We start from the raw sequence: 14,143 nt of genomic DNA on the forward strand, positions 1-14,143 counted from the left end.
TTTCTGCATTGTGGGCCTTAGAAGGTTATCTGAGCAGAGGAATACTTTTTTTTTAACACATCCTGTTGTGAAACCTATTTTATTCCAAGATCTAATGATTAAGGATCTTAGATAAGCGTTACATTGGTTTGGTTGTGAAACCAGTGGTGGTATGGCCATGAATTGGACAAGCTGTGGCATCACGCCCCGTCCTGCCCCAGCTCCGTATTTTGTGGCAGAGCTGGGTGAAACTGTCATGAGGTGCAAAAAGGTGCAAACTTTATATGCAACCTTGAGTTGTGCAAAAATGTTGCTACTTATTAGTGTTATACACCCTTTTTCTGGCCCAAAGACTTACATGAATCAAGGCCTATTTAAACGGTCCAAAAATTGTGCCTGTCACGCTCAAACAATTCTGTGCAGGATGCGGGACTCTTTGTCATAGGTAACATCATCCTGCTGAGACTGTGGGGCTGGGAGGAGTAATGTGCCTTAAATTCGATTACGCCTTCCACTTCCTTCCCACTAATTCTCTTGTATTTGGTGCTACTAAGGCCCAGACAGCTATTGATAGTGCCTACGCTGCCATGTTCTTAGCTATGGTTTGTTTTGGTTTTTTACTTCCTCATCCACTTTCTCTTTTACCATACATTTTGTATAACAACCGTTGGCAAAAAGAATGTAACAAGAAAGGCTAGTTAACTGCACTTGAAGAAAACAAAACATGGCTGTAGAATACGTGTAGATTGTCATATTTGATCATTAAACCAATTAAATGTCTAAAAAAAAAACAATTTTCAATTTTATTTTTCTTTTCCAAAATCTAACATCTTTCCCAAATATGATGACATTTGAAATTCCAGGTAAGTACTTTACCTTGTTGCTGGTGCTGGATTTTTGGTTAATTATTGAAGTGGTGCAGATTGTTATAAAATTTGACTACTGGATCCAGTTGTTTGAACACATAGGTGGCCTGTGCTGCTGGAGTAAATCAGTTCTTCAGAAATGATGATGAGAATAAGATTTTTTTTTCACAAAGCTTTTATTCATCATCATTTCTGAAGAATTGATTTACTTTAGCCGGGCAGCCCTCCTACTTGTTCAACCAACTGAATCCAATATCTCCTGGAGGATTTATCCACCAGCCATGGGGCGGAAACAACTGTTTTTTTTCATGCCTACATAAAAGTTGAGCCTGTCACAGCTCCATCAGGTGTGTGTAACCAGCACTTTCCTACTCTCCTTCCATAGGGTATCACCCTATTGTGCACTCTGTTTCCCACTTTTAGATTTACCGTATATACTCGAGTATAAGTCGACCTGAGTATAAGCCGAGGTACCTAATTTTACGACAAAAAACTGGGAAAACTTATTGACTTGACTATAAGCCTAGGGTGGGAAATGCTGCAGCTACTGGTAAATTTCCCCAATCCTTGTATGCATGGCCCCCTCATCCCCAATCCTGGTATGCATGGCCCCCTCTCATCCCCAATCCTGCTATGCTTGGCATCTTCATCCCCCAATCCTGGTATGCATGGCCTCTTCATCCCCCAATCCTGGTATGCATGGCCTCTTCATACCCCAATTCTGGTATGTATAGCCACATCTCTGCACACATAAAAAAAAATAAACACTTATACTCACCTTCCTTCCTCACCTCTGCTCCAGCGCTGCATCCTGTTCTGCTGCAGAAGCTCATGTTAGCATCTGAGCAGCACATGGTGTCACTGCCATGCGCTCTCAGACACTGATGTGAGCTGCCGGCATATTCACTCCTCTCCACGCCAGGACTTATGGGCGTGGAGAAGAGTGAAATATGCATTTTATCTTTAGTAGCGGGCACTGTCAGCAGGAGCTGCGGCTCAATGCTCCTCTGTGCCCGTTACTAAAGAGTAAATATTCATTCTTCTCCACACCCATGGGAGTGAAGAAGAGTGAATATTCGTTTCTCTTTAGCAGCGGGCACACGTGGTAGCTGCAAAAGCCGGTTCCCAATTACATGTAGGGTATTGGTATACTCAGAAGAAATTGCACAACAAAATGAGAGGTCAATTTTCTCCTGTTACCCTTGTGAAAATAAAAAATTTGGGGCTTAAAGAAAATTTTTGTTGAAAAAAATAGATTTTTTTATTTTCATGGCTCTAAGTTATAAACTTCTGTGAAGCACCTGGGGTTTCAAATTGCTCACCATACATATAGATAAGTTCCTTGAGGGGTCTAGTGTCCAAAATGGGGTCACTTGTAGGGGGTTTCCACTGTTTAGGCACATCAGCACCTCTCCAAATGCGACATGGCGTCCGCTCTCAATTCCAGCCAGTTATGTGTTCAAAAAGTCAAACAGTGCTACTTCCATTCCGAGCCTTGTCGTGCGCCCAAAGAGTGTTTTTCCCCCCACATATGGGGTATCAGTGAACTCAGGAGAAATTGCACAACTTTTAGAGTCCATCTTCTCCTGTTACCCTTGTGAAAATAAAAAAAAATTGGGGCTAAAAGTAAATTTTTGTGGAAAAAATGTGATTTTTTTTTATTTTTCCGGCTCTACGTTATAAAATTCTGTGAAGCACCTGGGGGTTCAAAGTGTTGACCACACATCTAGATAAGTTTATTGAGGGGTCTAGTTTCCAAAATGGGTTCACTTGTAGGGGATTTCCACTGTTTAGGCACTTCAGGGGCTTTATAAATGTGATATGGCATCCGCTAATTATTCCAGCAAATTTTGAATTCAAAAAGTCAAATGGCGCTCGTTCCCTTCTGAGCCCTGCCGTGTGCCCAGACAGTGGTTTTCACCCACATATTGGGTATCGGCATGCTCAGGAGAAATTGCACAATACATTTTGGGGTCCAATTTTATCTGTTACCCTTGTGAAAATAAAAAAATGGGTCTAAATTAAATTGTTTGTGAAAAAAACTTAAATGTTAATTTTTTTCTTCTTCATTGCTTCAGTTCCTGTGAAGCACCTGAAGGGTTAATAAACTTCTTGAATGTGATTTTGAGCTCCTTGAGGGCTGTATTTTTTCGAATGGTGTCACTTTTGGTCAAAAAGGCCACTCAAAGTCACTTCAAATGTGATGTGGTCCCTCAAAAAAAAAAAATGATTTTGTAAATTTTGTTGAAAAATGAGAAATTGCTGTCAACTTTTAATCCTTATAACTTCCAAAAAAAAAAAATGTTTCCAAAATTGTGCTAATGTAAAGTAGACATGTGGGAAATGTTATTTATTAACTGTTTTGTGTGATATATCTCTCTGATTTAACACCTTTAAAGCCCAGGGCGTACTAATACGTATCTGCGCCCTGGGACTTAAGAGCCTGATACGTATTAGTACGCCTTGTCTTTAATGCGGCATTAAATTGCATTAAATTTCCGGCGCCATCTTACCTCTGGGTTGATGTCGCTTCCCCCCTGCACCAGCGATAGCTCTGATTGGCTGTTCATATGTGAACAGCCAATCGCAGCATTTGTCACTGCTTCTGGCAATCTGATTGCTGAAACAGTGACCTGCAGCCTAAGGTCGGTGTTCCTAAGAGCACCGCTCTTAGGCTGTTGCTAGGAGAGCCCGGTCCCAAAGCGCTAATATCGGTGAGATCGCCGATCGTAGCGAAACCGCACGGTGACAGGTGCTTGTCACCGCCCCATGACCCCCTGTAATGACTGTAAAGCCCCCAGACTGCTGTGATTGGAGCGATCGATGATAACATTGATCACTCCAATCAGAGTGCCTGAATACAGGTGACCGGGCGGTCACAGGGATATGTCACCCTCCTGTGGTTCATGCTCTGCCCTAGCCATGTCTGATTGGTGTGATCAATGTCACCAATCAGATGGCTGGGGCAGAGCATGCACCACAGGGGGTCACAGGGAGGCGACCGCCCGGTCACCTGTATTCAGGTACTCTGATTGGAGCGATCGATGTCTTCATCGATTGCTCCAATCAGATTACCTGACAGGGAGGTGACTGGGTGGTGACCGGGCTGTCACAACCCTATCACCCCCCTGTGACCGCCCTGCAGACCCTTACACTTGATGAGGATTTCTACAGAGCGGTCATGTCTGATCTGTCTGATGCTGGGCCTTGTAGTGCCACAGAATATTTTGTGACACCACAAGACCATCTTCTCACCTTCTCCAGTCGCTGCTGCTGCTGCTCCTGGATCTTCTGCTCCAGCGTCCTGGGTCTCCTGCTCCTGATTTGCTGTGGTTCCTGATCCTGTTATTGATCCTGCTGAAGAACAGGATCCATCTCTGTTCTCCCTTCATCCACCCCAATCCCCCTCGCACCTCTTTTTACCCAACTTCCCACCATTTATTTTTTTTTTTTGTGCGTCCTGCAGCTGTCTCCGGCGCTGGGCTTCCTGGTCTCTGGCGCTGGGCTTCCTGGCCTCCGGCGCCGGACTTTCCGGGCTCCCGGTCTCCTGCTCCGGGCATTCCCCTCTTCCCACTCCCCACACATCAGTGCGCACATCCAGCAGCCGCCGAGTGTTGAACGATGACATAGTTCAATCCACACTCATGCTCGCTGTTTGCACCACATACTGTATTTCCTTTTTCCATACACTCTAAATAAAGTACTGACACACACGCACCACATACATAACAAAAAAATGTCCTGCTCATCCCAAACTCATTATTCAGCGGAGGAGGCATACGCTTTTCTTGCCTCCGACACTGACAGGGCGAGGATCCCACATTACTTTATTTTTCCGACTCCTCCTCGTCTTCCTTCTCCTCTACATCCTCCTCTTCCTCCTCAGGTGCTGCTGGACCGCCCCGCAGTCGTCTCCGGAGAGAAGATGATCCAGCGCCCCCCACTACTGATCCCATATGGACCTCGCCCCCCGAAAATTATGAGCCACTGATTCCTGATTTTGTGGTGGAATCAGGAATCAAGTTTGACACCACCGGCCTGACAGAAATAGACTTTTTCAAAGTCTTTTTCTCTGAGGATTTCGTAAACCTCATGGTGAGCCTAACTAATTTATACGCTCATCAATTTTTGGAACAAAACCCCTCTTCATCATTTTCTAACAGGTCTCCTGTAGACACAGTAGAAATGATGAAGTTTTGGGGCCTGTTCTTTCATATGGGGATCCTGAAGAAGCCAGAGCTTCGGCAATTCTGGAGTGTTGACGTTTTGTATAACACTCCAGTATTCCGAATGGTCATGATCCGGAAATGTTTTGAGGCCATCCACAAGTTCTTGCATTACCAAGATAATGCAAGGTGTCCTGCACGCGATGACCCGAACTTTGATTGTCTTTTCAAAGTTCTGCTGGTCATCGAACACTTCAACAACAAGTTTGCTGAAGTGTACGTTCCCCAAAGGGACATCTGCGTGGATGAGTCCTTAATTGCTTGTAAGGGGCTTCTTGGATTCCGGCAGTACCTGCCCAGTAAGAGGACCAGGTACAGAATCAAGCTGTTTAAACTGTGTGAGAGTACCTCAGGGTACACTCACAAGTTTAGAGTTTATGAAGGGAAGGACTCCCGGATTGAACCCCCTGAATGCCCCCCTGTTCTGGGAGTGAGTGGGAAAATTGTGTGGGACTTGGTGCATCCACTGCTGGATAAAGGTTATCACCTGAATGGGGATAACTTTTATACCAGTGTCCCTCTCTTCAAGTCCCTCATCATGACGTATCGCAGCCTGCGGTACTGTCCGCAAAAATCAGAGAGGCCTCCTAAAGACGCTAATTGGGCAGCTGCTCAGAAAGGATGAGAGCAGAGCCCAATGTAGCGACCACCTACTGGTGGTCAAGTACAAGGACAAGAGGGATGTCCTTTTTTTGACCACCATACATGGTGATGGCAGCACCCTCAGCACTGTACGAGGATCCACTACACAGGTTGCCAAACCAGAATGTGTAGTGGGTACAACAAGTACATGGGGGTAGTTGATCTCTCTGATCAAGTCGTTCAGCTGTACAGTGCTTTGAGAAAGGCCAGAGTATGGTATATGCTGGTTGTGCACATCGTTCAGATGGCAATGCACAATGCAGGCCAGACATCTACGTCGTATCTTCACTTCCATGAGGCAGGTATCAAGGCCCTGATATTTGGCAGCGGTGACAGAGCGGTCCCCAGTACCTCCGGAACTGAAGGACCTCGAATTATACCAGGCCAGCATTTCCCGGGGTAGATCCCTCACAGCGGAAAAAAGGTAAGTCACAAAATAAGTGCCGAGTGTGTTATAAAAGGGGAATACGCAAGGACACCATTTATCATTATGACACCTGCCCCGACAAACCTGACCTCTGCATGAAACACTGCTTCAAAATGTACCATACTTCCATGGACTACTAAATTAATTTCTGACATATGACAACCTGATGAACACTACACAACTGACATAGTGTTCGTCAGATTGCCTTACGTCAGTTGTGTAGTGTTTGTCAGATTGTCCTACACAGCTGACGTATGACACTACCTTATAAGTTTAAAAAATCAGCTATCACTTCCAAAAAGGGGGCGCTTATTGGGCATTTACACTGTTTAGGTACATCAGGGGCTCTGAGAACGTGACATGACACCCACAGACCATTCCATTAAAGTCTGCATTCCAAAGCGTCACTCCTTCCCTTCCGGGCCCTGACATGCGCCAAAACAGTAGTTTTCTCCAAAACATGTGGTATCGGCATACTCAGGAGAAATTGCACAACAACTTTTGGGGTCCAATTTCTCCTAGTACCCTTGTGAAAATAAAATATTGCGGCTAAAAGATCGTTTTTGTGGGAAAAAAATTATTTGTTTTTTCACGGCTCTACATCATAAACTTTTGCAAAACATTTGGGGGTTCAAAATGCTCCCCACACATCTAAATAAGTTCACTGAGGGTCTAGTTTCCAAAATGGGGTCACTTGTGGGGGGTTTCCACTGTTTAAGCACATCAGGGGCTCTCCAAACGTGACATGGGGTCCGCTGTCAATTCCAGCGAGTTTTGCATTGAAAATGTCAAATGGCGCTCCTTCCCTTCCGAGCCCTGCCATGCGCCCAAACAATGGCTTTCCCCCACATATGAGGTATCAGCGTACTCAGGAGAAATTGCACAACAACTTTTGGGGTCCAATTTCTCCTGGTACCCTTGTGAAAATAATTGGGGTCTAAAATAAAATTTTAGTGAAAAAAAGTTAAATGTTCATTTTTTCCTTTTACATTCAATTAATTGGTGTGAAGCACGTGAAGGGTTAATAAAGTTCTTGAATGTGGTTTTGAGCTCCTTGAGGGGTGCAGTTTTTAGAATGGTGTCACTTTTGGGTATTTCATATAGACCCCTCAAAGTGACTTCAAATGTGATTTGGTCCCTAAACAAATGGCTTTGTAAATTTTGTTGTAAAAATGAGAAATCGCTGGTCAACTTTTAACCCTTATAGCTTCCTAACAAAAAATGTTGGTTCCAAAATTGTGCTGATGTAAAGTAGACATGTGGGAAATGTTATTTATTAACTCTTTTGTGTGACATATCTCTCTGGTTTAAGGGAATGAAAATTAAAATTTTCACCAAAATTCCGATTTTTTAACAAATAAACGCAAGTCATGTCAAATAAATGTTACCACTGTCATGAAGCACAATATGTCACAAAAAAACAATCTCAGAATCAGGGGGATCCGTTGAAGCATTCCAGAGTAATTACCTCATAAAGTGACAGTGGTCAGAATTGTAAAAATTGGCCTGGTCATTAACGTGCAAACCACCTTGGGTTGTAAAGGGGTTAAGGGCATAACAAGTTTGAAAATTGCTAATTTTTGACAAATTTCCGTTTGTTTGTTTTTTCAACAAATAAACTCGAGGCATATTGAGTAAATTTTACCACCATCATGAAGTACAATATGTCACAAAAAACAATCTCAGAATCATTGGGATATATTGAAGCGTTCCAGAGTTATTACCTCATAAAGGTAACAGTGGTCAGAATTGTAAAAATTGGCCCGGTCATTAACCTACAAACTAGCTCAGTCCTTAAGTGGTTAAAAACTCGGTTTAAACTCGAGTATATACGATATTCAAGATTTGGCTAGTAAAGTTGTGGAAAAAAATAAAATTGTGCCATGCAGACTTTGTAAGATTGACAATCGCAGTCACATATCTTTTTTTTTTTTTCATTTTCTTTTGTATGTTTCAAAAACAATTTATTCCCTCTTCACAAAAAAGTTTCCACAAGAAATGAAAAAAATAAGAACATTTGCTTGTGATTAGCAAGCACAGTCTGACTGACACTGATTTCAGAATTTTTTTCTGTACTTTTCTTCTGCTTTCTAGTGCATGAAGAATAAATGTGTAATTGTAATTGAAATACAGCAGAGCAAATGCTAGCTACACACTTTCACTGATCATACTATGTCTGGCAGCTGCTGCTCTATCTCTTCCCCCTATCAATTGGACCTCTCTATTATTCTCAGACTACTATACTGATCTTAAGTGCTGCCGTTGTACAGCTTAATGTCTTTTGTATTTGACCAATGTTTCATGACTTTCTCTTTTTAGCTATGTTGCTAAGCGGTGAGCTCTTACATCCCCTCAATATATACCAAATCACCCAAAAAATTGCTGCTACCTTGACTTTTCTGCAAGTTATTATAGTTCCTCCTGATTGGCTGCACTATAGCATGTGATCTGATAGCTTCAGAGCTACCCAAAATAAAATTCAGCAATGTGAACCTTCTGTAGCTGTTGCAATTTTCTTCAATATATAAAATGGTGGCAGTCATTTTTTGGGGGAGTGATTTGTGTGAATTGAGTTGTAAAATGTTCAAATTCGCTGAGACCTGCAACTTCCATAAATTTCAACACCAATTCGATTTGCATTGATTCGATCATCTCCAGTAGCTTTTTTTTTCTGCACAGAGTATACGTTACATTTTTTTGTAAATGGTACATTATTACAACCAGCTTACAAGTGATGTAGGACATATTTGCTTTATCAATAAAACATTAATAACTTTTCAGATATGCAGCAATTGGAAAACCATCTAAAGACCCAAAAAGCAAACGATCAAGAAATAAGTGAGCCCTTGGTTACACAGCTACAACAACTCATAGATTCTCTCCAGTCAACAACTGATCAGCTGTCTTCAAACCTGAGTGGGAATGTGAGAACTGAAGTGCAGCAGCAATTACACATAGCTGTAGCAAAGTAAGTTGTATGCACAGTTGTAATCAAAATGTATGGTTTTCCTTATCCACAAATCATTAAAACATATGGGCCCAATTTTATCAAAGCTTTTACAGCAAGAAAACTGGCATAAAAAAACTTTGAAAAGTCACTTTGCGACTTGGCTTTTTCACGCCACTTTCGCCTAGCTGCACTAAAATGGCTGGAGTAAGCTTTGTGGCGAGGTGGACACCACTCATGAGACACTCCTGATTCATTTAGAGGTGTGGCACAGCTTAAAGGGGTTGTCCATTAATAGGACAACCCTTTCTCGATTTGATTGTTTCCCCTGTTAAAATAAAAACACCTATACTTTATAAGTAATCAAGAGGAAGTGAGAGGGCAACCTCAGCCCTGACTTTCTCTTGATTACTTATAGGTCCGAGAGCTGGGACATATTGGTGCAGGACTAACATGATATAGCACATGATCCTCGGAAATGCGAGTGAAGACACCGCTGGGATGGTGCCGGTATGGTAGGTGAGATAGGTGTTTTTATTTTAACGGTGCAAACATTCAAGTTGTGAAGGGTTTGTTCTGGTAGTGAACAACCTCTTTAATGAATCCGGAACGTCTGACTCCAGCATACCATCTCATCAAAACTTCTTTGGAAACCTCTGGTCTTGATGAATCAAGTCATGGTGTTCTGGATAAAGTTAGAGAGGACCTGTTACTTACTCAAAAAATAGTTAAGTCTTGTAAAAAATTCCTGCGCTCCCCTTATTTTGCCGCTCTTTTTAGTTTTCGCTGCATCACTCCATTGTCGAGATATTTAGCCTTGTTTCTTCTGAAACGCAGTATGTAAAATCTTTGCTTGCTGTCCAACTGGTTGTGTTTTCATGGTCTTCTCTGGGGACTTTGTGTACTTTCACCCCTCCCTTCCTCCCAGATGATGCCAATCACAGCTTGGCAGATGATCTAGCAGTCTCAGATGCTGCCAAGCTGTGATTGGCAGCATCTGGGAGGGAAATAAGCACATGACACCCCCAGAGAAGTCTGTGAAGAGTCTTCACATATTGTGCTGCAGACAAAACAAAGATGAATATGCAGCAGAAATAATAGAGCTCATAGATTTGTAAACGATGCCATATTTATCTAACATTTTTTGAGCAAGTGACAAACTTTCTTTAAACATTATATAATGTGTCATACAACCTTCCATAACTTAAGCCACTTAACTACTTATGGGTACTGAATATAAGCTTTTTTGTTTTCTAGACATGTCATAGTTGGCCAGATAAACAATAAATATATTCAGTGAGAATTATAGATCAACTGCACAGTGTATGTAAGAAAAGCACGAAATAATCCATAATAATATATATATATTTATAATCTTTTATTTATATAGCGCCAACATATTCCGCAGCGCTTTACAATTCAGACAATTTACAGACATTATGGGCACTGTCTCCATTGGGGCTCACAATCTAGATTCTCCATCAGTATGTCTTTGGAGTGTGGGAGTAAACCGGAGAACCCGGAGGAAACCCACCCAAACAGGAGGAGAACATACAAACTCCTTGCAGATGTTGTCCTTGGTGGGATTTGAATCCAGGACCCCAGTGCTGCAAGGCTGCCGTGCTAACCACTGAGCCTCTGTGCTGCCCATAATAAGGTTTTGTAATCTTAAAGGGAACTTGTCATGTAAAGTAACGCTGTTAATCTGCAGGTCAATAGTGTTCTCACACTTTGCAGCTGCCACTCTGACAACCCCGCTACGAGGATGAAATTAACTTTATTCCCCTTGGCAGCCTCTCTCTTTCAGTCATAAGCACCCTCGGCGCTGACCTCATAAGCGCCCCCAGCACTGAATTCATCATAAGATGAAAGAAAGATCCCTTGGGTAATATCAAGACATTCTGAAAAAATGCTACAAGTTGTAAAAAGAGCGAGGCTGCAGTTGCAAAACAGTGGTTCATGTATCCACAATTTGAAGTCCTTGTTATGACAAACAAAATCTTATTAAATGATTGTTAAAATAGCAAAATTTTGACTAACGCAAAGTCCAAGCTGAATTAAATGGCTTTAACCTGTGGATAACGAGGAAAATAACTGGTTGTTCTGGTTAAAAGTAAGCTAAGCAGCAGTACTCGATATCTAGCGGCAGCTGAAAAGACAAATACGTTTTTTGTGTGTAGACAAAAAGAGAAACAAAATGTGATCCTAAAATATTACCCCTCTATGCAGCGCCGGACACTGTCAGTGAAAGACCCCGATTCATGACTTCTGTCTGGGCCGAACTTATATATACACATTGACTTTATTCACATTAGGCACACATGCCTCTAAATCTGCATTCTAGTAGAAGTGGAGTCTCCGGCATAGAAGAGTTCATGGGCCTCTGTGGGTAGAAAACAATAGCAGACTTATATAAAGTCCCAAAAAATTTAGGCAGTGCCTCTAATTATTTTGAACAGTAAATTGTGGAACATACAAATAGTGGATTGTATAGTTTCTCAGTATTATTCTTTGGCTGCCTTACACAAATGTAATACAAAATGTTAAAATTTAGCTGAGCCACAAGTAAATGGTTTGGATCTGGTATGTGTGGAGCTCCTCTTCATCTGGCAATATTCTCAATTGGGAAAAACACGCATGATCCAGCAAGCACGTGTAACCTTTTTGTGCCTTTATTGGTGTATGTTTACAAAATGACATGGAAACATGATTCCTCAGGTTACGATGATTAAAGCGATACCAAACTTCATATTTTTCACATAAGCAGAGCCCTTGAGGTGCCTGAAGGTCATTTAACCCTATTTTATATACACTGCTCAAAAAAATAAAGGGAACACTCAACACATCCTAGATCTGAATGAATGAAATATTCTCATTGAATGCTTTGTTCTGTACAAAGTTGAATGTGCTGACAACAAATTCACGCAAAAATCATCAATGGAAATCAAATCTATTAATCAATTGAGGCCTGGATTTGGAGTCACCCCCAAAATTAAAGTGGAAAAACACACTACAGGCTCATCCAACTTTGATGTAATGTCCTTAAAACAAGTCAAAATGAGGCTCAGTGTTGTGTGTCGCCTCCACATGCCTGTATTACCTCCCTACAACGCCTGGGCATGCTCCTGATGAGGTTGCGGATGGTCTCCTGTGGGATCTCCTCCCAGACCTGGACTAAAGCATCCGCCAACTCCTGGACAGTCTGTGGTGTAACGTGACGTTGGTGGATAGAGTGAGACATGATGTCCCAGATGTGCTCAATTGGATTCAGGTCTGGGGAACGGGCGGGCCAGTCCATAGCTTCAATGCCTTCATCTTGCAGGAACTGCTGACACACTTCAGCCACATGAGAGCTGGCATTGTCCTGCATTAGGAGGAACCCAGGACCAACCGCACCAGCATATAGTCTCACAAGGGGTCTGAGGATCTCATCTCGGCACCTAATGGCAGTCAGGCTACCTCTGGCAAGAACATGGAGGGCTGTGCGGCCCTCCAAAGAAATGCCACCCCACACCATTACTGACCCACTGCCAAACCGGTCATACTGAAGGATGTTGCAGGCAGCAGATCACTCTCCACGGCGTCTCCAGACTCTGTCACGTCTGTCACGTGCTCAGTGTGAACTGCTTTCATCTGTGAAGAGCACAGGGCGCCTGTGGCGACTTTGCCAATCCTGGTGTTCTGTGGCAAATGCCAAGTGTCCCGCACGGTGTTGGGCTGTGAGCACAACCCCCATCTGTGGATATCTGGCCCTAATACCACCCTCATGGAGTCGGTTTATAACCTTTTGTGCAGACACATGCACATTTGTGGCCTGCTGGAGGTCATTTTGCAGGGCTCTGGCAGTGCTCCTCCTGTTCCTCCTTGCACAAAGGCAGAGGTAGCGGTCCTGCTGCTGGGTTGTTGCCTTCATATGGCCCCCTCCACTTCTCCTGGTGTACTGGCCTGTCTTCTGGTAGCGCCTCCAGCCTCTGGACACTACTCTTACAGACACAGCAAACCTTCTTGCCACAGCTCGCATTGATGTGCCATCCTGGATGAGCTGCACTACCTGAGAAACTTCTGTGGGTTGTAGAGTCCGTCTCATGCTACCACGAGTGTGAAAGCACAACCAACATTCAAAAGTGACCAAAACATCAGCCAGAAAGCATTGGTACTGAGATGTGGTCTGTGGTCCCCACCTGCAGAACCACTCCTTTATTGAGTGTGTCTTGAAAATTGCCAATAATTCCATCTATTGTCTATTCCATTTGCACAACAGCATGTGAAATTGATTGTTAATCAGTGTTGCTTCCTAAGTGGACAGTTTGATTTCACAGAAGTTTGATTTACTTGGAGTTATAGTCTGTTGTTTAAGTGTTCCCTTTATTTTTCCCTTTATTTTTTTTACCTCAATAGATTTTATTTTTTTATTTAATTTTTAACACTTAAGTCTATGGAATACGGATCTGTTAAATAGTAATCAGTTTTCTTTCATTTGAAACTGATCCGTAAGCAAAAAATGGATGGCTGTTTGACAAGTACATTTTCCATTGACTTAAATGTTAAAAAAAAAAAAAAAAAAAGTTGAAATAATTTTTTTTCAGGATTTCCTTCAAAACAGCACACCAGGAGATAGTCCATCTTATTCACACCTGTGAGGTTAAACCCCCGCCTCCATCCACCTCACTCTGTGTTTTTTCTGAGAGGAAGTGCATCAGCACAAAGAATTACATGGTGAGCTCAGGGGGATCGAAGGGGATCTGTTTCTTCCCTTCCCCCTGTGAAGAGGCTCATGGCTTAAACCTCTCTGGGTCGGAGTCCCTGAGCCAGTCAGTGAAGCGTGAAGTGACTCCCGGCTTTCGTCGCTTCCCTCTGTGGAGGGCTCTCGACAACATGCTGCAGCTTCCCCCAGGATGCATATCCGGTGAAATGCGGCTTGCGTTCCAGGTTAGAATGCACTTCCGGTTTACAGAGACATCCAGGACGCTCTGCAGGCATGCGTGTGTTCCAGGGTGGAACGCACTTCCTATTTTAGCGGGAAACATGAAACAATTGGCGCAGCCTGCATCCCAGT

At 42.8% G+C, this 14,143-nt stretch overlaps 1 protein-coding gene across 2 annotated transcripts in view; it reads left to right on the forward strand.

Moving 5' to 3' along the window:
• The window catches only part of EDC4 (enhancer of mRNA decapping 4), a 555,140-nt gene that overhangs the window by 486,525 nt on the left and 54,472 nt on the right, over positions 1-14,143 (forward strand). For both annotated transcript variants that reach the window (XM_073657960.1, XM_073657961.1), the window contains one exon: positions 8,922-9,108. In XM_073657960.1, the coding sequence (XP_073514061.1) occupies positions 8,922-9,108 (187 nt within the window). The remainder of the gene's footprint in view (positions 1-8,921; positions 9,109-14,143) is intronic.

The sequence above is a fragment of the Phyllobates terribilis genome, unplaced genomic scaffold (assembly GCF_046119375.1).
Source record: "Phyllobates terribilis strain yellow unplaced genomic scaffold, ASM4611937v1 Scaffold_13__5_contigs__length_258822181, whole genome shotgun sequence".
In the NCBI taxonomy this organism is placed as follows: Eukaryota; Metazoa; Chordata; class Amphibia; order Anura; family Dendrobatidae; genus Phyllobates; species Phyllobates terribilis.